Here is a 27,996-nt window from a genome sequence, read left to right as displayed (position 1 = left end):
TTGTGCTCGCCCACGTCCACTTCAGGCGTAAGGATGCCACTTGGTGTCGCCATTGCCAGCGCTGATGCCGAGCGGGGCCAATGGCCGTGGTGGTCTAGACTTGTGCTAAACAAAGCGCATAATACGTGCCAAGTGCCAGTTCAAGGGTTATGGAACACGCCCACCTCTCAGGCGGTCCAACGGTCGAAGGACGAAAAGGAAGTGGAAAAAACTTTGCGGTCAGTTTAAGTGCTTTTAAAAGACCATTAACGTCATTTCCCGCAACTGTCAGCCTGCATGCCGACGCTAGCCGTCATTCTGCCTTTAAAAACGCACTCGGTATGGAGTAGATGCATCATGGTACATACAAGTATTTATATAATAAGCGTATTTAACAAAAATTTGATCAGAACAGCGAGTATAGGTGAATGGTAGTTGGTTGTCCGTTCAATCTTGGGACTACTTCGTTTTCATTTCTGAACAAGGGCCCATAGGCGGCTCATTCTCCACGCAAACATATTTGGAGCACTCGAAGGAGTCGGTGCTCTCGATAACGGGCATGCCGGTCTGCCGCATGCACGCGATTGGGATCTCCACTTTGCATACACCGGGCTTGACGCGTTCCTCTGCCGCCATTTTGGTGATCCTCATGCAGTTGCGTAAGATATCGTTGCGGTCGGCCTCCTGCTCCTTTCGACACTTGTCGCGACGCTCGTACTCCTTCCACTTGCGCTCTGCCTGGGCATAGTAGCCGGGCCAGCAGAAATCACGCAGCTGGCTGCGCTGAATACGAGTACGTGGCGGCTCCAGGGAGATGTTATTATCGCGCTTGTACTTCTCAACAGCCCTGGCTATGGGATGCAGCGGTCGACCCACCTCTTTCGATTGCTTCATCATATCTGCCGCCTGTTGGAAGAAATATTTGTCGTTGGCCAGATGTGGGTCCACTTCGCAGGAACTGATGCGCATTAATTCATCTCGTTTGCGCTCTAAGAACTCTGCACGTTGTCCGTAGAGTACTTTCCTCAGGTCAGCCATCTCTTTATTTCGCTTGCGCCGCGTCGATGCCTCAAACAGTTTGTTCGCCTCAGCGTTCTTCAGACGCTGCGCCATCTCGAAACGTCGCAACTCCATCTCGCGCTCGCGTTTCTTCTCGGCCCGCTCCTGCTCCTCCTTCTGGTAAGCCCTGCGCTGCTTGGCCAGCTCCTCCAGCTGGCACTGACGTCGCTCATCGTCAATGTGCACCTCTGCCTCGTGACGTTCCAGTAACTGTGCCTCCAGCTCCTCAGCCTTCCGCTTACCCTCTTGTTGCATCTCATGAACTCGCATGGCACGTGCCTCCCGCTCATTGAAATTAGTATATCGTATATGGCGGACATGCTTGTTATACCGGGAATCGAGATTACGATGCGCCACTTGGACGACACAGTTCCGGCGATCGTCGATGGCGTCGCACACACGGTCACCTGTGGCAGATAAATAATGTCTGTAATTAGCGTATTTTACAAATATGCTATATTATCATAAGAATCGAAAAAACATGGATAAAAAGCTGAAGCGGAAGCTGAACAGCTGCGAAATTTAGGAATATGCTAATGCTTAACTCGGACAGATAGGCATATACAAATATTCTGATCGTATTATATAGTACATCCGATTACATTAAATGAATATTAAATAAATCAAATATTAAATAAAAAATTCTTTAAAAATGTCGCTAATCCTAAAATGGGAATGGGCCCCAAAGTTAAACGAGATTTGTTTCTAACTCTAGATTTTCCAATGTCTGTAAAACTACTTAAGGGCTTTTCAGATTTAGTCCACCCAAGCAGCATCTTTATCTACACAACAATTTGGTAGTATTGCGAATACTTACGTTCGGCTAGTGCGGCCTTCTCCTTGAGCGAATCGTGGTAGGCACGACGGCACTGCTCCCGCTTGCGTTCCTTAAGCTTTCGTGCGGCGAGTTCCTCTTCTTCGAGGCGGCACTTGCACTGCTCCCGCTCCACGATGCCCTCAAAGAGTTCCTTATCCTTCTGCTCGAGCAGAAGCTGTCGCTTTGTCTCAACATCCTGCAGTATGGCGTCGCGCAGGGCCAGGGCCTTTTCTTTCTCTTTGGCCTTCAGCTCCTCTTCGGTCATACTCGTGAATGGTATGAGCGTCTCTGGACACTGTTCCATCTCCAGGCGCTGCTGGCGATCGGCTGCCTGAGCAAACTCCCGATTGAGCTGTTCGTTATATTTGCGTTGATGCAACATCTCGCTCTCAAGCAGGGCCCGATGGAGGGCAAGCGGTCCCTGCTTCATATTTTCAAGAATTTCAGTGGCGCGCTTGATACGCTCCTTGCGCATTCGATCATTAATGCGCCTGGTCTCTAGATCTACTTCTATTTCCTTCAATTCATCGTTCTCCTTCTTATGAAGCAGCTCCTTTTCGTCTTGCTTGGCATTGAGAACGCCAGTGAAGAGCTTCACCAGCGCTGCATTTCCATCCTTGAGGTACTGCTGGTATCTTTTCTCCTCTTCCGCAGCCTCCTGCATGGCCAGCTTTTCAGACTGATTGGCACGCGATAGCATGCCATCGTAGCGCTGGGCAGAAACTATAACAGGATATTGTGATTTGCTTTTTTTGTGAATTTGAAAGGACGTGAGTACAGGCTTTGCCTTGCAACTCAGCATTTTTATTGCAAAATATGATTTGTGATTTTAACAAATGGAGTTTAACTTATGTGCGTATTTTGGTGTGTAACTATTCGATTGATGAAATGACGACGCTGCCTACTGAGCTCCAAAAGACTTACATAAGTCAAAACGAATTGTCTTTTTGAAAGAAAAATCTGTATTGCGAATTACTTGTATAATAAGTAGTAAGGCCACTTAATAAAATCCTCAAGCTAAAGTGAAGACAGCTATGGGAATGACAAGGAAACAGCTCTACTCGAAGTGCATCTTCTCTCTCTCAAACCACAATTGGTGGTCAACTAGGCTAGCTTAAACTTTTCCATTTAATAAAAGTTGAGCACAAATATCAGAGCACTTACATGAATTAAGCTTCCATAAGCCTTTACCAAAAACACATTGACATGCATGCACAATAATAAATAAATGATATCTGTAACATTAGCTTTCATCTGCGCATATTTATGAATGTTTCTGGATGTCCTTTGTGGTTAGCTTGGTCTGTATTTAAACAAAACCCAAGCCATTACGCCGAGTGAATAAATTTAAACGCCAGCTGACCCATGTCCTACCCAATTAGGTGATTATCCAAAAGAGAAAAAAAAAGGAGAACGAGGAAGAAGTATGGCTGCTCCAAAGGCACAAAGGTCAAATTCATGAGAGTTTGAAACTTTTTTATGTTTGGATTTCGTTGACTTTTTCCACTTGAACGTGATGCTCTGCTCACTGCCCGCAATTAGATAAACTTCAATTAGTGTTCTTTGGTTCTGGGCTACTTAATCAAATTAGAGAAAACACAGGGGCTCCGATAAGGCCAAACGCTGCCACGCCACACGCAATTCTCGGCAAGCGTCAAATTGAACAAAAAGTCAAATGGCACACGAATGTGAATCCGAAATGGGCGAAGACGAAGGAAACGCGTCACGCAGTGGAGTTGATTTTCATTGGAAATTGCTGGGCGTGAATTTGCTCGCGTAAAATATGACTCTGGTCATGTCGTTTGGGCGTTTGGGCGTTTAGGCGTTTAGGCGCCCAGGCGTTTGGGAGCGAGGTTTGGTCGGCTGCGAGGGGCAAAACACCGGCGATTATTGTAACAAAATGCAGCAGGGCATGTAATTTCGCTTGGAATACGCAGCGGGATTCTCGAATGGAAATTCAAACTTGAATCCCAAATTCAGATTGAGATTCAAATTGCCCAAAGAAGCTGCCAACACGGCGCATGCAAAAACTTTTCCTCCTCCCCCTCTGGTTCGCATGCTCTGATTTCTGTGGGGTCTGTGGCATCATTGTCTGTTGGCTGCTGAAAATTGTTTTGTGAAAATTAGTTTTTAAACTTTTCGCTCTTCTTTTTTCTGTATTTTTTTTTTTTTTTTTTTTTTTGTCTGTATGCGAAGTAAAAGCTAAACGCAGTATGCGAAATTAATTTGCATTTTTGGCCGGTTCGCATTGTTAGAGTGTTCCTTTTTTGGGCTAATAAAAATCAAATTTGAAAAATTTTTAATTTATTTAGGTTTTCCTTTCCTTCTTCTTCTTTTTGCTGTTGATATTTCGATTACAAGTTTTTGTATGCATGTATAGATCGTTCGTGTTTTCGGTGTAATTGAGATTTTTTGGGTCAGCATTTTGTAACTTTTTAAATTATTTTGATGTAATTGCTTTTGAATTGCCGCCTTAACAGTGACAGAGAAAAGTTCATCTGTGAACGATGCTTTTGGGCATTTCGTGATTGACTTTAAATTATGAATAAAGGAAAGACTTCAGTTGCTCATTATTTCAAAATATGTATTTAAAATGAAAGTCTCATTGGATAGTTGGGTTGTTGTTTTCAAATGTGTTTATTTGATTTTATTTCATATGTCATATTAGTAGACTATGTATATCTGATATATTTGTAATATTGCGTTATATACATATCAATATTTTATATTCTACGCTAAATTATAGTTATATTCAATTCTTTTTCTTTAGCTACCGTCATTTATCTACAAATTAAAAGTCCTTTAATATACTCGTATGTTTTAGGTATGAATAGTCAGCTCGATTTTTATATCTACGCTATGAACTGTTCATTGAATTATATAATTAAGTTAGGTTTTGGAAACTAGAAACAAATTATGTAATTTTTATTATCTAAATTGAGCAATAGAATCCTCTCATGGAATTTGGTATCTTTATGAGCCGGACTGACATCTGATAACAAATCCTTGAAATAACTTAGATTTAAATGTTTGCCACATTTAATGCTTGGACAGTTTTACGCAGCTCAGCTAACTAAATTGTAAAAATATGTCAAAGTCTCAGCATATTATTTCACAATTACAATTTTACAGATATACAATATATATGTATGTAAGTTGCTTGGATATTTATATAGTAAGTATATACAGACACAAACACTTCACAAACACACAACATTCAGTAGCTTATTTATTTTTGCTGTTCGCTTTTCAAAAAAGAGTATCACAAACATACAGAACACTTATGAAGGGTAACATTTATGGCTTATGTAAATATTAATGATTCATTCCTAGTGTCCCTTGTGGGATCAGAAATGTTTGCTACCTATACTAGAAACCAAAAAAGAAATCACCTTTTAATATCTTCCAGAAGTGATAAATTATTAAGCTGTTAAGATTTGCAACATGTTGTTAACCTCTGAAAGAAATTGGTTCCTGGATTCAGTTGACAAAATCATTGGCTCAAAAGTGCTTTAAAATGTATTCTTACGGGTAACACCTATCTATAGTAGACATTTCCTTCCAATATTCTTTACACATATTCTATGGTGTCATTCTCCAGGCTTCGAGCAACTCCTGGATATTTTCTAGAAGACTAGTTGAAATTGTTTCCAATTTATTTTAAGCAGCGTCCTAAACCTTAGTGAATACTTGTTATTTTTTTTACACGATATACATACAAGTACATATACGATGCGACCAAAAAGTGTTAGCTATGCTGTGACATACAGACAGATGGACACACACACAAACAAAATATATTAGTTACTCAGTTAATCCTATTGCATTTACAAAATATGCAAACCAATCTCCATGTTTACTTCCGATACTCGGCCAAGGGCAGGTCTGTTGCAACTGTTGTCTGCTCACCACCACCTTTTCCGAAACCACCGCCTCCGAGCAGCGATGGCGGCGGACTGTGGCAAGCGACGCGCACGCGACTCAGACGCAAACCGCTGGTGTGTTGTGGTTGGCTGAGGGGCAAGGTGAGGGGCTTTGTGTGCGCCTGGTGGTGCAACGGATGGTGGGCGCATTTGGAGCGCGCTATCTGGCTGTTGGCGAGTATTACGTCTTCTGCGTACTAAATGTCCGGAATGCTCCGCCCAGCTGCAAGCTTGGCGGCTGTGGTTGAGTCTCCAGTGAGGCCGCTGTTGGCCTTACTCTTCGCGCAGTGGGCATCATGGAAGAGATGCTCGCACAGCTTGGGCTCCGAGTTAGAGAATTTGCTGAGCTCGGCGGCAGTGGCTTCTTGCGTGGATATGTGTAGATTAAGATCGCTGTGCTTGCTGAATGACGTCGTCATAGTGTTGGTTGCGCCGGAGCCCGATACGGCGGCTACCTGGTGCTGCTGTGGTTGGTGGTGCGTGTGATGTCCGGCATGGTGGTGGTAAGGCATATGTGGGATGCTCTTCTGCATGGCATTCAGGTTGCCTGAGCTGACAGTGCGTTCGAGTATCTCGCCCCAATACTTTTCCGACAGTCCCTCGATATCGGGTCGCACAGTTGCGTAACCACCGCGCTGGTGGCTATGACTGTGGTGAGCACCACCACCCAGTGTACCTCTGATGTACTGTGATGCGCTGCGACTGAGGCTATTGGCACGAGAACGTGCACAAATCCCTAGTACTGAGCCACCAATGGTGCTACCAATCCCTCCACCGCCACCACCTGCCCCTGCACCGTTGCCACTACCGCCAGTATTGGATGTGGGTGGTCGCGAGGAGGGCGGCTCGGGTGGCATCGGAAGTGTTGTGATTTCAAAATCGTTTGCATTGATGTGACAACAAGCTGATTTGTGCTCGGGCGTATCCTCATTGGGGAAGCACTGAAAAATGAACAAAGAAACAAGAGAAAGGGGGAGTGAGGGCAGAAACTCAGGTCGTCAATGAGAGCATAAATCAGGCATCGATTTCGCTTTTGATTTCAGTAACACTCGTTGTTTTAGCCGGAAACATCAACCAAATTAATAAGCATTTTGAACTCCCCTTTGTCCGTCAGTACACCCCTGGGAATCCCATAAATTTGAACAAATGTCCCCCTTCGAGTTCTGCTGTTCGGAAGTCAATCATGCAACATGACTGCGTTTCTAAAATTGAATTTGCTGAATTTTGTATGAGCTTTAGTGCTCTGTTCTGACATAAAATAGGGCGGGCTTGGCGCCAGTAGACACCGTCTATCATGTAAATGCCGCATTGTGTTCTCTGATTCATAATTCAAAATCCATTCTCACAATTGTTGTTGGCGCGCCGAAGCACGTCTCCTTTGCCTTGCACCTATTATATTGGATTCATGTCCAGTGGTCTGTCAATGTGTGTTCTATCTGGCTCTACGTTTGTACTCCTTTTAAAATTAGCTTGTACTTGTATGATTCACGAAATAGAAACTACAAGTATATTGTGATTTTTACTGTAGCAGCAAGTGCTGGGAATGATTTCTTTTTAAAGATATTCTTGAAATACCTATTGGAGAAATAGTATGCCTGCCAAAAGTTATGTGATGTTTTTCCTTGTTTCGAATGTGGGAAATATTTGAAATTGGTTTGCAAACAACAAATCAATTTGCAGATTTTTCAATACGTGGACTGTATGCTTTTTTTTTTAGCAAATATAAATGAATCTACACTCACTTTGTTTGGCATCAACTGACGGCTCAGACGCCGGAAATCGGAATTCAACAGCCAATACATGAAGGGATTCCACAAGCTGTTGCTTAAAGCTGTCCAAGTGACCACAAAATCCAGGAACGGAGGCAGCTGTTAAATTTGAAACACACGAACAAACAATCGACCAAATCCAGCAGAGGAGAAAAAGTTGAATGGCATGGCATGTGGAAAGCAAAATGAAAGAACACGTCAAAGTTTAGTGGTTTGATTACGTATGCGTATCGGTGTAGCATGTATAAACATATATGTATATGAATTTATATCGATGTGTGTGTTGCCGCTTGCCTTGGATCCCGTGCACGCAGTGACAATCTCCTGAATGGTCCAGGGTGTGACCATAACAATGAAACCCAATGAGATGGCCGCCATAGAACGTGACGTGGAACCAGCCGAGTTCTTCTCCTGTATGGGCACAATCTGCAAAAAACGTCGACCGTTTAACAATATAATTAGGAATGTCGTATGCAATTTGCAACAAAAACTAATTGGGTCACCTTTTTGGTAATCTTATTTGTCATACTCGGCATGCCAGCCAGGCCCATGCTCATGGCCATGCTCAGATTCATGACTGGCGTGGTGGTTGGTCCCAACCCGTGGTGGTGGTGATGAGAGTGGTGCGAGTGTCCATGTCCGTGGCTGAACGGATGATGTGACTGGTGCTGCTGATGATGCTGTTGTGACTGCTGAGGCGGATGGTGTGGATGCGGATGATGTACCGCTGCGGTCAGCGGCATTGTCGGATCGTTCAGCCGAAAACGGCTCATGTGGAAGCTGGAGCCATAGCAGTACATGAGGACCATGGTCGTGGGAAAATAGAGCGCACATGTGGCTAAAATGCGGTACGATGGCTTGCTATAAAACGGCTCGCAGGCCATTAGGCCCGTGTTGTTGAAGTAATAGCCTTTGAAAATACAATGAAATATAAGTATAACTGTGCACCTCACAAATACATATATATACACACATACTATACTATGTAGTATACTATGTAGTATGTGTGTGTATTTGTGGGTCATTAGATGAAATACTGGCGACTCACCTTTGGGCAGCACGAGGAAGCCAAACACTGTCAGGCTGATTATCCAAGTTAAGCTAAGTATAGCAACACAACCCTGCAAGAATTGAACACCAAAATGTTTCGATTATTTTCAGACACACCACACAAACAGTTTATGCATGTATAGAATGCATAACTATCTACTTGTAGTTCGGCTTATTGTGGTCTGCCAGTTGCTGTCAAAGTGTCCCCATTTCGACTGCCCATTAGCTAGCTTTAGGCTCCCGATTGGCGCCATTTGGTCATGTGATTTATGACTCCCGCTCATGTAGAGCTTTTGTGACTCTACACGCCCATTGTTGTGGAGCTCAAGTGAATTTGATGCATCCCAGTTGTTTGTATTGCACTGGACTCTGCTACTACCTTCTACTCTCGGATCAGTCCCCTGGAATCGTCTTTCAAACGCCGGTAGCTTTTGTGTACTCCAGTTCGTACTTACTATGGAAAATTGTGATTGCGTGCTTGGCATTGACATCGCCTGCCCTGCCCATCAGCATGTATTGATTGTTTTAGGCTTAATTTTGTAAAACTGGCCATTTTAAAAACCATAATAGTAAAAACCAAATAAAGCTCATGCTGTTAAGAAATGTTCTCAATTAAATCCTAATCAATTAAATTTAAAATTTTTAAATAATTTTAAGGAAGAAAAGTACAATCAAGTGATTAGCTTCGATTGAAAAATTGCAAAATGAAAAAGAAGAAAGCAAATATAAATTAAAAGAACAATTGAAAAATTATTAAAATTGTTCATGGAACGCATTGTTGCCTGAACGAATAAAACAAATGAATAAACAAATTTGAATTGTTCATGAATAACAAAAATATTAAAAAATTGAATCATTAATGAATGCGCATCAAATGGCGAACAAAGTTCACAAATCAGAAAAAACAAAGAAAATTTGTCTCGAATTGAACCAAGCTCTCTACCAAACTTTTCAATTGTATGAAAATGTTACAAACATCATCATATTTTTTTTGAAACTTCTCTAACTATTTCAATGAAAAATTTTAAATTGGAAATACAAAACTGACTTGGTTCAGAAGTCAGAGAAAATAATTGGGATTATTTACTAATTGAGACGAAAACGATGAAGCAAACATTTTAATTGTTTGCCAATTGCTCCTTGAAAGGATACAAAAAATAAAAATCAATATTAAAGAATATAAAAATAAGATCCGTAAAAAAGGTACAGATTCTTAATGGAAACAAAGGAACCTTTCTAACAGCGTTGTTCGTCGCTAATCAAAAATCAAAACCGAGATGTATGCATTTCTTTGAACAAATAAAAATTGTTGCATGTTTCTATTCCCATGAAATTGTAGTTAAGCAAACGCTATAGCATAGGGGGAAAAAAGCAACGGCCACATGCAGGAACTCCAGCGGATTTATTTATTTTTTTACGAGATGCAGATGGATTCTGAAACGTGGACTGACACGTGCGCAAATAATCGCTTTAGGTTCTATGCATAGCTAGATAAAAAGCACGGGAGGGGGTTAGGGGGTTGTATTTGAAATGAAGTTTTCCTCCGGCGAGTTGGTGGCCACAGTCGAATACTGCCGACATCTGTGGCTTCCGCTTTTCATACTCAGCTACATTAAATATTTATCCTTATTTTTGTATTCCCGCTATATTGTCTTCCACCACTACGTTCATATTTTGCATTATATTCAGAAATTATTTGGATGTGGCTGGAAAAAGTTTATCATAAAATGGCGTAAATTAAATAAATAAAATATGCCAGCACGCTGTAAAATGTCTAAAGTTTTGTGGCTATTTACGTAGCTCTACGCTATTTTCTATTGTCTCAGTGCATGAGAATTGTTCTCATTTTCCACTCACACTGTCAAGTCAACAGTGAGTCCGCTGGCAAGTTAGGAGTTGATGCAGCTTTTCAAAAATGTTTTGCTTTGAGTATTTGTTTTTCATTTTTGTGGTCTGCGGCAAGTTGTTTTTTCAATTTAATTCAATGCATTTAAGCGCCTAAGATGATAGTTGTGTTTCAATGTTGCTTCAATTAAATAAAGTTTCACTTATTTTACAAGCCCCTGAGGAGTTTATTAGCTACGCAAAACTGTGTAAATAACTAATGCAGAACCTTTTGCTTAGACAATGAAATGGCAAACTTCGTCTTTAGTATGATTTTATTGTAATCGATCTAACTTGAAAAGTACAATTTGCAAATTGAAAATGCATTCTGACATACCATGACACTCAACTGTTTGTAAAATCAATAAAAGAATTATAGCTATTTTTTGAAGTTTTGCTTTGCATCTTGTGTAACTGTAAATAAATACTGAAACAACTTTAAATGAATTAAAAAAGATTATGGTTCGTTGATAATGGCATGCCTTGCACTTGCAACTTTAAATGGATTTAAAAAAAATAATAGTTTGCTGAATGTGGCATGCCTTGTTGTAACTTTTATTACCACAAATTAAACAACATAAATTACAATTTTTGTTGAACAAATGAGTTGCAATTTATGGCAGTTGGCAAAGAAACAACCCTTCAAAATCGCAGCCGCCCATCTTGCCTTCCCTAGAAAAAATAAACGAAAACTTCGTAAGTGCTTGCCGCCAGCTCTCAATTCGTTGCCATTATGAGGAAATTTTGTGCGCCAAGAAAATGCGTAGCTTAAAAGTCGGCAGAACCAGATGGAGAGTTAGAGTCAGCATCCATTTATTAATTTTCGACAGCACACACTTTATTACAAAAGGGGCGCGGCAGCTTTCCAATTTCTCCGCCTTTTTATATCGTACATTCTGCCCAGCCCAGACCAACTGCATGGCAGCCCCTATAGATTCGTTGGCCAAAATATTTGCATACGTTCGAGGCGAACTGAGCCACGCAATTTTATGCAAATATTTTCAACTAATACTTTTCCTTTGTTCTTTCTTTTTTTGCGTTTTTTTTCTCTGCGTATCGCTTGGTCATATATTTCCCCATTTTAAGCCGCCAAGTATTGAGTACTAATAATATTTGCAATACGTATTTCTATTGGTTTTTATGCATGCTTTAATGGGAGCACTGAACTTTAATAAGTGCCCGCAAATTTTGCAAATTTATCTACACGTCGTTATTAAACCAAATTGGCCAACTTGCGCAAGTGCATTTGAATTTTAGCATTAAAGTGTTATTTGGGTTATTTTAAATCGGGATGTCATCTCACATCCCCTTAGAATTTAGCCCACTATAAATTCACACTTATGACCAAAGGTAGCGAATTAAAAGCTTAAATCAAAAATTATATTGCATTTTATCTTTACTGACAATCACATTTTAATAAAACCTGGTCGTAGACCCAGTAATTTTCAATAGATGAAGTTTGCCCTACAAAATAATACTTGGGGTCTGGCATAGCCCAACGAGCTAATGAAAATTAAATAATGTGTGTTTCTTCCTGAGTATGATTCGGTTCGAATCACGGCGCTATTATCATCGCATAAAGCCCTATTTTAAAAATTACTTACACAATTCTGTAAGAGTGGTCTCATATTTAAAAATGTCAAACTGTCGTGTTATGGGCAACTCTGCTGGCCGATTTTTAACATAATAATAAAAAATATATATATCTGCAAGAACTAACTGGCCTGCGCGTCAAACTTAGAAAGTTGCGCCATAAAAACTGCCAACTCTTTGTAAGAGCATTATTATATTCATTATTTATATTTACGTTGTGCTGTCGAATTATCAAGAAAAACAAAAAAATTTTACCATCTACTTAAAAGCGCGTTTTAATGCTTATTATCATACTGAAGGAAGCACGCAAGAAAAAAGGGAAAAAATTCAGTACAAATTTCGCGTCGACGTGGTTGTATAAGTACGACTATATAGCATGACATACGATGGCGGGCTGTCCGACCTCAAAATTATTTCCCTCTGCTTCCGTACACTTTTGCTAGCCCATTTTTCGGCGCTGCTGTTTGTTGGCCCATAAATTATGATGTGAGTGTCTATGTGCGCATATGGGGTGTGTGGGTGAGTTGTATGCCAGAGAGCTGGACAGTTGGACAGCTGGACGCGGACTGTACGGTTAGGCGGCCATGGCCATGTCGCTCGCCTCGTTTGCTGCCCATGCTCTTTGCCTCATGCGGTTTTGTGGACAACGGCACTGCTTCATTTGCCTGACTGGCTGACCCTCTCCCCCCTCCCCCTCCGCCTTCTGTGGCCAGCATGCTCTGTTTCCTCGTCGTCGTGTCGCATTTAGTTAAAGTCATTGCGCGCAAAAAAAAACCAGAAACCGACAGCTTTTTATCTCTATTTTATACACAACTTTTTGACTACTTATGCCATTTCACTTGTTTTGCTTGCCTTGCTCTTTCATTCTTCATTTGGTTGTTGCTGTTTTGGCACCGTTTTGGTTTCTCCGCTTTTGTTTGTATTTGCTTAGTTTCGTGTACGCTTTACTTTTACTTTACTTTTTTAATGACTGCCAAAGCTTACTACAGCCCATTATCCTTATTTATCTGCGTAATTGGCTCGTTCTGTAGCTCTGTAGGTTATTTTGCTGTTCGTGCTGCGCTTCCCTCATGCTGTATTGTTGTCGTTGTTGTTTACGCTGCTTATTCGATTTTATTGGCGCGTGATTTCTTGTAATTTCCCTTACGCTTTGTTTATTGCCATTGTCCTTTGACAAGCGTTGCGATAAATCGCTATCTTAAGCTGTCGCACAGATGCTTTAAAGATGCTCGATAGATATTTATATTGTATGCCATAACGTGCCTTATCTATAGCTACACGGATTTCCTCTCTCTTCAAGCAGCGAGCAGCAAGCATCAAGCCCCAAACACCTACGCATGCCCCTTGGCTTATGCAACACTTTCGTTGCTGGCCCACTTACCTTTTTACTTGAGTGCTGGTAATATCGGCGCGGATGCAGCGCACACATATATCTGTCCACGGCCATGCAAACGAGTATAACGGCACTCTGCTGCGAGAGTGCGCCACGCAGGAGGGCCTGCAATAAAAACGAGATATATAGAGATAGTTAGTCTTTAAATAAAATTCCGCATGGCGGCGAATAAAAGCGAATAATTTAATATTTTTGGCATGCATAGAATTTCAGCGCGACTCGTTCTCCTTTTGCCGCTGACTTTGCGGCCGTTTTGACCGCACAGCGAAAACCCTTTGGCTTGAAAATCTAATCAAAATGGGCTTAATAAAAATTGCGTTCTCCGCGCTTTGCATACAACAATTTCTACTGAGCGCCGCGTTTATTTTAAAACCAGTATGAAATATTTTTCCTTTTTAATAAGAACATGTTTGCTGAAGTGGCCAAGGAAACGAAAAGTGCTTCACTTTAAAAACACAGAACAATTTAGTTTTGAAATGAGTCGCCTTGCTACGTCATGAACTTAAGTACACTATGCTTTAGATTCGAATGGATGTATAGCCTTCATTATTTGTAAATCATTTAAATTGCAAGCTTTCCATTTGATGCGGAACAAGGGATGAATCAAAATTCAGCTGTCTTTTTTTCTTGAATTATTATTATTTACTTTGTCCTTTATTTTAAATTAAAACTCGTCGTATTACTTTAAATTGATCTTGTTCTTTTTCTTATTCAAAAAGATGCTGTTTATGGCAGAAAAACGCCTTTTCTGACCCGATTTTGTTTTAAAAAAAATGTGTACCGGTTTTTTGGAAGAAAACACATATGTTTTTGTAAAGTTTAAAAACGCATGTAAGGTAGAGGTATTATAAATTCGGGGCGGTATTGAAAAACTCTTACAATTTACTTTTGGGGATCACAATGTAAATTGCAACATTAATTTTATGCCCTTCAATTCGACTCATCGATTTAATATTTTCATTTGAATTAATTTAGTAAATGTCGTATGCAGAGGGGTCTTAAGTGCATGCAGCTTGGCTGATTGGATAAACATTTGCTCTTTAACTATCGGGCTTGTTTCAAATTATTCGATTGACAAAACCCAAACTGAACTACAATCTGTACATCTGCATTATTATAGCCTGTACCCAAAGGGTGAAAGGCTATACTAGTTTTGTGCGCATGTATGTAACACACAGAAGGAGGCGTGGCAGACCCCACAAAGTATATATATTCTTGATCAGGATGAGAAGCCGAGTCGATATAGCCTTGTCCGTCCGTCCGTCTGTCCGTCTGTCTGTCCGTATGAACGCAAGGATCTCAGAAAGTATAAGAGCTAGAATAACCAAACTTGGTTTCCATATTCTCCTAAGACCGAGAAAGTACGAGTTTGAGTTTTTTTTCGATGCACCCCCCCCACTCCCCCGCAATTCGTGTTTTTTCTTATAACTTCCGTAATTCTCGGAATTTTGAAATCAATTTTGGTAGGTACATCCAGTTAGTAATAATGTGTCCGTACTCCAAATTTCATCATGATAGGTCAATTCTGAAGAAAGTTATAGCCATAAGTAAAATCGCTGCTCATGCGCTGCCTGCAGCTCTGTCGGCAGCGCTGCCCGCAGCTGTTGTTGTTGTTGCTGCTTTGGTTCAACTTTGTGCTGCATACATACACGCATGTAAACACGCATAGGTACGTGATGTAAATGTATGCTGTTAAAACTGAACATAAACATGTATTCTAATTTAATTTAATTAATTAATTCATTCATTCATTTTTTTTAATAATTTAATTTTTTTTTAATTTTTTTTTTTTTTAATTTTTTTTTTTTGTGGAGAGTACAGGCTATTTTACTGTCGGGCTTGCTCGACTGTAGCGTTCTATCTTGTTTTAAACAATGTTAAGATGGTCCAAAAAATTTAATGATCATTATACCAGTGAGCTAGAGTTCTTTTATAAGGCCTCGGCTTGAGTACTGCTGATGCCATTGGTGTTCCCAGATTGAAAGCATCACGATTGTACGATCGGTTCAGAACAAATTCAATTCGCTCAACCTACTTAAGCAGACTTCTTATTAATATTCCGTTAAATTTTATAAATGGTTCCTTTACAAAGCAATTATTCCTTCTTATTCCTTCTCTTAGCTAAATTGTATTTCTAAATTTTAAGGTAAGTCTACAAACGTCAGATCGTCAGATGCACTTGGCTGTAAATCGGGGTATAGCTGTTAAAGTTAACATTTTTCATAAGAAATTAATATATTTTCATTAGACTTGTTCTATTAGGGATATAAGACTTATACAACTTTTTTATCAATGTTGTCAAAGTAAACCAATTAAAACAATTTTGTGTAACCTCTGCGAAATGTAATTGAAAGAATTTATTTCAACATATTACAAAAAATACGTTAAATATAAATTATGTAATTATAAACTTTATTACTTTAGAACAACCTTTAGTCTGATTGATTATAATGCGCTATTATCTTTTAATCCAGTCAGCCATTTCACACACCACATATGATAATCAAGTTATCGAATACCATGCTCGTCAACGTACCACAGAGTAAAATATTGACGTTCATTGTGGATGTTGATGTGATCAAACAGGATATGCCCATTCCCTTCCTTACAGCCATTAGTTGTCGTGCGTCGTGATAACTTAATTGCGAACAACAAACTGGCGTATTATGCAACAAATTAACACATTCGCCGGCCATTGTGTGCGCGGTACTCCCCCTTGTTGTGATTCACTCACCTGTATCTGACAGAATATCTCGCCGTATGGCCAACAATGAAACAATGCTGGCATTAGGCCGAACGGCGTAATTAGCAGACCGATTGTCAGGTCATTTAATGCCAACGAGGTGAGTAGATATCGCGGCTGAAATGAAATAAAACGGATATTAGGGTGTGGGGAGCTCACCCCGCATTCTTTTCAATTTACCTGTTGGTGTATATAGGCGGAGTAGCGTCGATTGTTGATGACAAAGATGACCAGGCAGTTGGCACCAATTACGCCTAGCGTAAGCACCAGAATGAGCACCGCCTCGATGGTCTCGGCAATGCCAATGTGCACAATAAAGTTGTGGCCCGAGTAGCGCGGGTGGGAGCAACTGGAGTTCTTAACCGCGGGCGCCACAAGCAATGTGCCAGTCTTTAAGTCCATTGCAGTGCTATATGCAGGAGAAATAGCGAAAAAGAGGAGAGTTAATTTTGATTTGGCGTATCGTTCGTTGGCTTGAAGGATTGAAGCTTCTCCTACCCTGAAAATTTTCTGCTCTAGCGAATCGCATTTGAGATTTGCTTTTGCATGTGCAAATATTCAAAATGGTGGCAATTTGTTTCGCCATAATCAAGTCAAAACATGCGCCAGCATCGTTGCAGCGTTGACAATTTATCTGCTGTGGTTAAGAGAACGTTGACGACCACAAACACGACTACGATGACACCAAGGCAAGCCGCAGCAACACACACACACACACATCCAAACATCCACATACATATGTATATGTGCACGCACACGCATTCTGTTTCTCTGTCACTGTCATTGAAAGCCACACGCAGTCTAGGACTCTGCGACTGGCGCCAAAAACGGGCAACCATTCGCAATATGGCGACGCTTTAAAACCGCGCCCATTGTCCAGTGACATAATGAAACTTTACAGGATAATTGGATGATTTCGTTTCTTTGACTTTTTTGTTGGCATTCAGTTTTGGCTGGCACGATAAATCAAAAATGTTTCGGACGCGCTCTACACTCGCAGTGGCGACGAGCCTGGGCAGACTGATGAGGAAAACTGCTTGCTGACTGACGTTGATGTCTCTGTTATTTTAGCTTTGTCTTCTTCTCTTGTCTGCCCAAAAGCGACATTGAGAAATGTTACATCCCCAAGAGGCAGAATGCACAGCGACTTGTTGTGAGCCTGAGACGAGTGCACAGCAGCTTACTTTAAAGAGTTGCTCTTGTCTACGCATAGAAAAAGTCGTGAAAATTCAAAGTAGTCTATCATTTGTTTAAGTTTGTTTTTCGGTTTCCTTTTCCGTCTCGTATTTGTTTATTAGGTTTGCTACGCAAACGAAAAAAATATATACAAGTATGTATATCTGAGGGTTGTGCTCTAGCTGTTGGGTGATTTATTGTTCTACGATGGCGGACACAGAGGCCACGGAGGCCACAGTTTTGTGTGTTTACGTCAAGTACACAAATCACTGCATGAAATATAAATGAACGGATAGCATTAGGTCCACTAGCCCAGGCAGGATTTAGAGCGGCAATGTCGCCAAAAGTGATTTCGAATTGCATCATGAGGATCAGATGCTTATCTAAATAATCCATTTGTTTTGGCAAAACAGTCTTGAGAATGTTTAATTGCCGGCTAGTCTGGACAAATGGAAATTCGAAAACGTAGGTGATATCTGCGTTATCAATTTTAGTAACAATAAAGCAATAACACAAGAATTTGTCTTGTTAAATTGAAGTAAGTCGATATTATGTAATTGGAATTACTTTGGACGAATTTGATTAAACTTTGTAGACATTTTTATCTCTTATACTTGTATATTTGTATATATGTGAAGTCTGGCGTTATCGAAGTGCCAACTGCGTTAAAATAATCGAACCCGAAACAGAATCAAAGAAGCAGAAGGAGGAGCAGAGGCAGAGGCAGCAGCAGTGGCAGCAGGGTCAGGAGCAGATGATAAAAGTATACCCGACCCGTTCTGGTGTCAAATGCGAAACCGCGTAATTGTTTTAAAATGCACAACGAAAAAGGCAATAAAAGTGAGCAAAGGAAGTAGTGAAGTACGAAAGGGTGGTGCACGGAAATGCACGCCATTTAAATAAACGAAATTTTCATTCGCATTGCAAACCAGTTTTTTGTATTTGTTTTTATTATGTTGTTGCTATTTTTGTTACTCTTGCATTACATTTTGTTCGCTGAACCAGCACAGAGCGGTAATCATCAAGGTTGCTGGCTGTGTCAACACCCATCACACAACAATTACAACAACAGCACCAACAGCACGAACAGCAACCACAAAAACTACAAGAGCCGACAACCAGCGTCAGCTGAACCGGAGCATCGCCAAAGACAAATGCAGAATAAATAATTTAGTTGTAGGATTAGAGCCACAATCCGCTTTTGAATTTACACTCAAGTTACTTCCATTAGTGGCATTTTGGTCGCTGCAATGCAAGCGAAACTATTGCATATCATTAGGAATTTGGCGAGTGCCGCCATTCAACACTCCTCAACAAAACTAAAAGCTATTTGGAAAATCCTTAAAAACAGACTTAATGGTGATTAATTCAATATTTAAAAAAATATATTTAAATATGTACATTTTTTTCGTGATTTATAATTCGAAATAATTTTAGAAAATGCTAACATAATAGCAGCTTACCACTGCAGCTTTTATAAAAAGTACAAATTTTTATTTAATTTCAGGCTGTTGTAAGATGGCATAAAATCGAAATAGTACTTATCATATGATAAAATATCACTACGTATTTAACACATGAGCATAAAAAATACATTTCTTCGTACGTAGGTTTTTAAATTTAGTAAAAAACCAAAAAATTTATGATATTGTATTGTTAATTTCTAATATGTCAACGTAAATTTTAATCGACGTTAAAACTTTTACATTCTCTGCTAGATTTCTCATCCAACAAAATATTTAAATCAGACTATTAATCGGCTAAAAGACATAAACATAATAAGGATGTTGGATTTACAAGTAAGACTTTATGCATCGGCAGAATCGATTTGTGGCCCCACACAGCCAATGTAAGCACAAGATGCGTCCAAAAGTTAACTTTTGGAGTATTAAATATTTTCTAAATGACGACAAACATGTTGGCCTAAATGGCTAAAAATGTTTGATTGCAGAGTGGGTGAATGCATCAAATATTGAAATTAATAAAAATTAAACATCTGCAAAACATAAAATCCGTTTTACTCCTATTTTCAATTTATTTTAAAAATTGTTTGGAAAACATATGCCACAACTTGACATTACACTTTGTATGTCGGTGCAGGTGTTATGGTTCTGTTTTAGTTACCATAGCCGTTGCACGTCGGTTTTACTGGCATAATCCTATGGCAAAGTTATAACGTTGCCTTGCCTAGGCGCAGCCATGTCTGTCTGTAATTGCCGCGCCAAATGCAAAAGAAAATAAAAACTCAAGCCATGCAGCCACATAGGGCCAGCTAATACCCATCCACCATTACAGACAGACACATCCACAAATACATGACCGTGTGGGTGACTGAAAGGGGACGCCAATTTTATATTCACAGGACGTTTTGTCTACGCAACGGATCTGCACGTGTGCATCTGTGTCTGTGTATGTGCGTGTGAGTGTGTGTGTGTGTGTGTGTGGACGTGATCTCCGTGCGTGCGTGTTAATGTACGAAACTTTGTCGACCGCCCATCATTTCCATTTCCTCTCCCACCTCCATGCATTTTCATGCACATTTACTTCCATTCATTCATCACATGAAAAGTTTGAAGCGGTTACCAGCGATGTACTGTGGCTTTGTTCTTAAGCCAGTACTGAGTGTGTGTGCAATGCAAATGCAAATGTTCAGCGCTTTTTGGCAGCAGGTTTTTTATTTGTTTTGAATCCCATTTGACAGCACATCCTGGATTATTGATAAGATTTACTTCGAAGTGCCACTTTTCGCACATGGACCAGAATTGATTGCACATTTGTTGCAGCAGGCAGTAATAAGTAGCAAGTCATTTAAATAAAATGGTTGTTGGTCTGCGGTAGCTGTGGCTATATTTCATTCTGACTAGCTTAGCATTTACTTCATAATTTTGGCGCATAGAATCAATCAGAACCATACGGTTCAGAACTTGAGGTTAAACGTAATTTAGATTAAATGTTAAATGCTCTTGATTGATTTTAATTGAATTAAATTTCAATCAAGCTATACTGAAATACTAATTGAGACTCAACTCCAAGAACTGTAACGTTATTTATAGTTGCACGCAATGAACGACTAAAATTCATTTTATTAATGGAGCCTAAGAATCAAGAAGCAAAAAATAAACTTTTCAAATTTTAATAACTATTAAGAGATGCACTCGTAAGAGTTTCCCCAAACTTGCGAAAAGTCATAACGTAAGTTCAATTCCATTAACGGGATGCAATGTGCTTGAAAATTAAATATTATTCTCGAGCAAATACGAAACGACGCGTCGTTAGGGAAGCGTCGACAACAACACTCACATGCTATAAAAGTATATACAAGTACTGTCGCTCCCACACTGCATGCTTAAAATAATATTAAATAATAAGCAAGTGTAGACGCATGAAAGACAACCGACAATGAGTATGTGTGTGTGTGTGTGTGTGTACGAGTGTGTGCTCAGCAAATTTGTTTTCATAATTCATTTGCTCTGCGTTACTCTGTTGATTTCAATTAGACGGGCAACAAATCAACACGTATACGTCATGTTGTGCTAAATGAGTTAAAACTTGTCAGCAACGACATTAACGGGAACATCAATTAAACATCATCTGCAACTGACGTTTGAAAGTCCTTGGCACACAATTCGACTGAGAAGGAATCTTATTTGGCTTGTTTTAAATTGCAGACAGACCCCATAAAGTATATATGTACGTGAGGGTTTTGTTATAGATTAAGTTTAAAGTTATGAAATAATATAATTAAGTAGGTTTACAAAGTAATAAACATCGTTAAGCATTGTTAAACATTGTTAAATATTGGCTTGTTGATGGACCGTGTGTCCTTTGGGGCGATTTGAATAGAACTTGTGTAAACGTCCTTGAATTGTCTAATCGAATGACCCACACGCTGCCCGTCGTAGCTTTGTGTGAATACTCTTTGCTCCTTTTGCTGTCACCTCTTACTTATTTGCAGAACTCAATGCGAGCGCTGTCTATCAACTTATTTTCGCTTTCATCGATTTTTTTTGGCTCCGTTATATTTCATTTTTTTCTAGGGCTAGTTACAAGTTTGGTTATTCTATACTTTCTGAGATCCTAGGGTCCATTCAGACAGATAGACAGACAGCCAGACGTGCCTATATCGACTCGTCTTGTTATACTGATCAAGAATATATACACACTCCTCTGTGTGTTACATACTTTCTTACTGCTTAGTAAGGTTTAGTGTAATCATTTGGGTACAGGATACAACTTTCATTTTATGAATTAAGTAAATGTCCTCGTATGCTTTTTAAATGGAGCCTTTAAGAAGTAGAAATATGTTTCAATTTAAAAGAAATATAATTATTAATCAAAAACCTAAGAATTATTTGAGTAAGCCGCAAATATGCCAAGCCAACAATTAAAATTTAAAAGCTAAATCAGAAATTGCATTTCATGATTATTCAACATCACAGAAAGTTCGCTATGTAACCATTGATTAAATATTTGACTTCAAAGCTTAGATTAAATATAATTATTTAAATAAGTAAATGGAAGCCAAGAATAGAAATTAAGATGATGAAAAAAAATTCGTGCTTAAAATCTAAATTTAATGTTTTTCCTCTGAGTTATTATTCCGCAAAACTTTATTGACTATTTATTAATGATTAAATGGGTGTTAGTAATCGACCGCGTGAATATTGCTGAGCAAACTCTAACTGCAGAACTAATTATTATTATTATGCAAACTTCTGTTCGACAAACTCCTCTCGACTGATTAAAGTTGGAGCATATGGCTAAATAAAACGTATGCGCTAAATTTGAATTAACATGAAGCGTATGCAGTTGCAAAATATTTTGATAGCACTCGTATGTATGTATACAAATTTCAATTAGACCATTAGGAAAGGCCTGTCGAAACATATTTGGTAACTTTTAATTTCGTTTTTGTGCACATTTCGGCACCTGGCCGTGCGGATGACAGATTGACTGACGTGGAAACGGGGGCGAGACTATGTATCGGGTGTTTAAATATCATTAAATTGCCATTAAAGCTAAACAATATACGCATTTAGGAGTCAGAGAGCAAGACCTGGGCCTTATATATTAAATCCGCAATAACATGAATTATTGATTCAATAATGTAAATAAAACGCATTAAAATATTTCGCAGACGCTTCGGCTGCCGAACTAATGGCTTTGACGACTCTGGCATAAAATTGCTGCCATTTGATTATTATGCAAAAGTGATTTCACAAACAGGCAACCCGACAGACAGACAAACAGACAGCTGTCGCGTACAGACGATTTCTCACGAATAAAATCATACACACATAAGGCTCTTTGGCTCTTACTTTGCCAGCGAACTTCAAGCCGAACAATCATAAAAATGGCAACGAGCTTCTCCGCGAATAAGGGAATTCAATAAATACGTGTACTGCATTGAAAATTTCCTTTATTTGCTTTCAACGCTTTTAATTCCTCATAAAAAATAAACATGACCGCAAAAAGGCAAATGATAAAACTTTTAAAAAATAATCACTTGTTTGGCTGCAATTAACGAATTGGCTTCAAATGTGCCTTTTTGTCTGAGTGTGTACGTGTGTGTGGTTGCGTGTGTGTGGTTGCGTGTGTGTGGTTGCGTGTGTGTGGTTGCGTGTGTGTGTGTGTGTGTGTAGTAAAAAAACTTTTCCGTTTGGCATTCGTTGTCACGTGCACCTAAAACTGGCGTAAATGTTTGAAAAGTTGCATAAAAGTTGTTATAAAGTATTTGCGAACAAAAAACAAGTAATGCATACAAAGGCAGACAATCGTCCACGCACGCACACACAAGGCATTGAGGGTTAAAGGCACAAAAAAGGAGTTCCAGCGCACTCGTAGAAACTCTGAAGAAATTAGCAGCTATATTTTGGGCCTGAGTTGGTGTGAGTTCCAAGCAAATATGAATATGAGTGGAATTGTGTGGATGTTAAGCGATCCCGTTGTCGCACAATCGAAAATTACAGGGTGCGCCAACTTTTATGTCGCTATGTAAATATTGAATAACTTTGTCATTAGTGAACCGATTGACTTGAGTAGACCAGTGTTGAAAAATTAGTCTGAAGAAATTGTACAGAACCAAATTAAAATAAAATATCTCATAATTGAAAATAGGTTGTTTATTTTCAAAGATGTTTACATACCGACATAAAAGATGGCGCCCCTGTATATACCCTCTGAGAAATGTATGATGTTTTTTTTTGATAGTGAAAAATCAAAAGATAAAAATTACCCTCGTATTTTGTTCAAAATAAAAAGTGAATTTTGAATTTTCGCACGCTGTGTACATTCGACTATCGATATTTTTTTTTTGTTATGTTGGTACTCATATATTTATCACTAATATCAGCCAACTTGAATTAGTAATTTGTGGTTGACAACTGAAAAGGTTAGTCAAGTTTTTGTGTGTTCTTCAATGGTTCAGTTTTAATTTTTACGTTAATTTTTTACGTTACGTTCGACGAGTCCACTTTGTCTCACAGCAGTGTTCACAGAAGGCCGAAAAGATGTTGACGGTGAGCGTCCTGGAGTTGCAACCACGTCATCAAGCGAAGAAAACATCGAAACAGTGAAAAAAGTTGTTTTGAAAAATTGTCGAATCGCTATTAGGGAAGTTGCAGAGGATGTTGGCATATCAATCGACTCATGCCATGCAATTTTCTCGCATGTTTTGGGCATGAAACGTGCGGCAGCGAAGTTTGTTCCGAAATTGCTAAGTTTTGAGCAAAAGCAACGTCGTTGTTCATGATTTTTTGGTCAAAAAGCCGCAATCACCGTGTTCACCAGAATTAGCTCTCTGTGACTTTTTCCCATTTCCAAAACGGTAGAGACCAAAGAATGGAAAGTGTTTTGCCACAATTGATGAGACAATGCCAAAATCAAAGAACGATCTATGGGGGATTACTTTGAAGGGGCAAAATGGATATTGATTAATAAATAAGTACTTTTCAAAAAAAAAATTCAAAATGCAACTTTTCTTTTGAACAGATAACGTAGATATTTGGAACTTGCATTTAAATATACGATTTCCTTCAAATATTTTAATGAAATACGACAACTAGTGAAAATTTTACAACTGAAATCCAAGTTGAACTTAATCCTTTTTCAATTCGTTCCCACGCATTTACATTTCTCTCAGATTACATTCCTTTTAAAAATTGCCAGAAATATGAGGAGCAACTGCAGAAACGATAAACTGATAAGTGTCTTAAAATTTGCACTTGAAGCATTTTTTGAAGGACGCTAAGATTCTACACATAATTACTTTTCTGATCACAAGAAAACATTTTCTGGCTCTTGCCTTAAACTGAGCCCATTGTGCGTAGGGGCAAGATGAAAGGCGGGACAATCGTAGAGAATTGTAAGAACTTGTTTGGCATTTGGCTTCGGGCGAACGGGGACAAGTTTTGTTAGTTTTTGTAAACGATGTAAGAAGGAATTGGTCCCATGTGCTACTCTACCTTGCGCCTGCCTTCCTGACTGGCAGGTACGGAAAAGTTGCGGTTGCGGGTGTCTAGAAGAGCAGTTCATTTGGGGTCGTCCTCTTCCGTTTGCTGTTTTCCTTTTGACAATGTTTGTAATTATAGCAGGCCCGGCAGCATTTTGGCTTCATAAGGAAATGTTTACTTTGGTCTTTTGAGTTTACCGCGACTTTGTATCGTCACAAGAAATTCAATTCGTTAAAAAATATATATACTAGTAATATACATGGGCATACAAGTAAGCTCATATTTAACACATATTTAACAAACCAACTGCTATGGTAATTCATTTGAACGTTTCAGTACAATAGCCATAAATCAGAGGTACACGCTGGCTGGACTCATTGATAAATACAAAGGTCAGTGATGAATTATGGTCATTTAAAATTTGTTTCACTTTATAAATACTATATGCATATAAAGCAGCTTTATATAACTGTTTGTATATAATGCGTGCATAAAGTATGATCTCATTAATAATGGAACATATGGCGTGCTTGAAAGCGTTCACGGCATTTAAGCCGTGGCCCAATTATTTCATAAATGCAATTAAAATCAATGCAGAAATCGTAAATAAAAATTCCATTCGAATTAAAGCATTGATGCCATGCATGTAAATATGCACCCGCTAACGCTAACACTCACACTCACATACACACACACACACACACACACTCACATACACACACACACATACAGACGTACGCACATTGAGGCGTTACATGACTTAATGATGTCTGCATCAAGTTTGCAGCTCGTGCACATTGCAGTCATTTATTAAATAATAATTGCGGGCAACATGCTTGAAGTGGAGGGGGTTTGTACTTCAACCTAAAGCTTGTGACTGCCTGTTTGTTCAAGGACCAATTTTAATTGATTTTTAATTGATAAGTAATTAAAATTAATCATATCCATATTTGTGAAAACGGAGCATATAACGTGGAAGCATTTACCAATCAGAAGAATGTTGTCAAGGAAAACATTTCAATGCCCTTTGAGGGTTTCACACATGCTCTCAAGATGCAGGCATTGGGGATAATTAAATTTTAATTAATTTTAAATCACAATCTTCTGTGCATGTCGTACGCATGACAACTTATTTAGCGTCGCAAATACTTAAGTGCTTCTTCCACTTGCATTTTTTGCATTCCATGAAAGCAAAGGTTTTTTAAATGAAGATTTAAACACATTTGTTTTCAAAACCCCAAAAAAATAGTTTGGCACGGGTATCGGTGGTCTTTAATAATACCTTTAAGTAGATGTCTTCTATAACTTCTACTTTTCTAAGCCCTTTGAAAATGTTTGGACCGTTAATGTGGGTTGAGCAGTTTCGTTCACATTCATTTGAAAAATAATAATAATGGGTTGTAAATAAATCTGCGGATATAATATAAAGCAGATAAGATTGATTGTTTTTCCCCTTCATTCATTATGCCGATGGAAATTGCTTTACATTAATATGACAGTTATTCCGCTTCCCAAAATGGCTGATAATTTACAGCCAAACTCGTGCAGAGCAGCAATCAATGTCATATTTCCGCTATTAATATGTATATCATCCTGAAATGGCAAATAAACAAGTTTGTAGGAGCAGCCATATGCGTGACGACGCTTCCATAAATGTGTTGTCATTTATAACTGTTGCCAACATTTTAATCTCACACACAAGCCAACAGAAATACACCACTGGACGACCAGTAAGACTAATTACGACAACACATGTTACGTGAATCAGTTGATGAATACTTCACAAATGTGGATCAGCAGAATCATTACTTATATAAAGTGTAAATGAGACGAAATAATCGTTGACAGCGGTAAAGTAGAAAAAATCCTTCAATATAGCTTAACATTTCAGCACTTTACAAAAATAATTCAATGTCTTTCACAATTCATGTTGAATTTTCTCCATTCGATTGGAGAAAAACAAAAAACAAATGTATCCGTTTATATAGATTTTCAAATTAAATAAAACACCAAAGCGATTTTAATTGGAATTTGCAACAGTTTTCTAAAGTTTTAAATGCTTTTTTAATAACAGTACACACATCTCATTAATACGAATCAGATTATTCAGTGGAGAGAGTCGTTATCCTGCACTTTTAACGACCTGCCTGGGCGCTCAACTATTGCCTCCCATAAATAACTGTACATGGATATCAAACTCTTCCTTTCGGTTCGTATTTAATAACTTTAATCAAAATACATAACATTATTTAATTATTGCAACCACATAATGTCATTAACAATACGATAAACATTTCATGAAATTAACTTATTTGTTTTTTTAATTCGTTGTAATAGTAAATGGTTACATACAATTTACATTTGTGGTTTAAACGGGCGGTTATTTTTTTGTACAAGTATTCATGGACGTAGCCAGGTTCTCATTTAGGAGGAGGCAAGAGATCTTTGGTACCGCTTGATAATAAATACGTCTCCAAAAAAAAAATACGACAAAATAAGAGCTGCAAAATAATTGATAACTATCGTCTAACAATTTTAGATATAAACAAGTTTTGGGAGAAACAGATTTGGCGAGAACAAAAAATAATACGTAATAAACCATAACTTTCAGTCAAAATTATTGAACCGGAGCTCCAACATGAGCTTTTGGTGTTTATTAATAAAGTAAAAATCTTTACCAAAAACGCATTTCAACCAAAGACAGAAAGAATGAAGATTTGGCTTTAAAAATTATAAAATAAAATAAAAATTATTTTCCTCGAAATTTTTCATCATAAAAAAGAGGTATTACTACAAGTATTTCACCGACAGGACTTTTTTTTAATATCAACGATCTCAGTTCTGGTATAATTCAGAAAAGACGTGCAAACATTTATTAAGTAGTAAAGACAACCCAACAAAAGATGTTAATATATTATTTTAATGGGCACAATATTGTTTTTTTGTTCCCGCCATCTTGCTTACCCTCCCTTGGTACACCCATGCAGGCATTTCAAATAAAAAAATATAGGTGGGGAGTCAACAGTAATCAATTACTCATTTCATCAAAAGTTAAAAAAACATTTCAATCCAAATTATGTAATTATTTGATATAAATAAAATATGCAAATATTCATCGTCTGTAAAGGTTTTTTTTAATAATTGCTGCTTATCTCAGTA

At 38.6% G+C, this 27,996-nt stretch overlaps 2 protein-coding genes across 2 annotated transcripts; both read right to left on the bottom strand.

Moving 5' to 3' along the window:
• Nucleotides 1–319: 319 nt before the first annotated feature.
• On the bottom strand, nucleotides 320–2,716 carry LOC115633937 (trichohyalin). The gene is made up of 2 exons (XM_030531455.1): nucleotides 1,856–2,716; nucleotides 320–1,445 (listed from the first exon to the last, which is right to left on the bottom strand). The coding sequence occupies exons 1-2, from the start codon at nucleotides 2,655–2,657 to the stop codon at nucleotides 439–441; spliced, it is 1,809 nt and encodes a 602-aa protein (XP_030387315.1). The 5' UTR covers nucleotides 2,658–2,716; the 3' UTR covers nucleotides 320–438.
• Nucleotides 2,717–5,853: 3,137 nt separating this feature from the next.
• LOC115627615 (beta-3 adrenergic receptor) lies at nucleotides 5,854–16,612 on the bottom strand. The gene is made up of 8 exons (XM_030523350.1): nucleotides 16,391–16,612; nucleotides 16,202–16,327; nucleotides 13,456–13,572; nucleotides 8,596–8,668; nucleotides 8,051–8,457; nucleotides 7,842–7,973; nucleotides 7,521–7,646; nucleotides 5,854–6,719 (listed from the first exon to the last, which is right to left on the bottom strand). Exons 1-8 carry the CDS (start codon nucleotides 16,610–16,612, stop codon nucleotides 5,976–5,978), a joined length of 1,947 nt encoding a protein of 648 aa, XP_030379210.1. The 3' UTR covers nucleotides 5,854–5,975.
• Nucleotides 16,613–27,996: the final 11,384 nt, after the last annotated feature.

The sequence above is a fragment of the Scaptodrosophila lebanonensis genome, unplaced genomic scaffold (assembly GCF_003285725.1).
Source record: "Scaptodrosophila lebanonensis strain 11010-0011.00,11010-0021.00 unplaced genomic scaffold, SlebRS2 tig00000001-arrow-pilon, whole genome shotgun sequence".
NCBI classification, from domain to species: domain Eukaryota; kingdom Metazoa; phylum Arthropoda; class Insecta; order Diptera; family Drosophilidae; genus Scaptodrosophila; species Scaptodrosophila lebanonensis.
The sequence above is the reverse complement of the archived record's forward strand: the minus strand, read 5'-3'. Positions and strand labels throughout refer to the sequence as shown.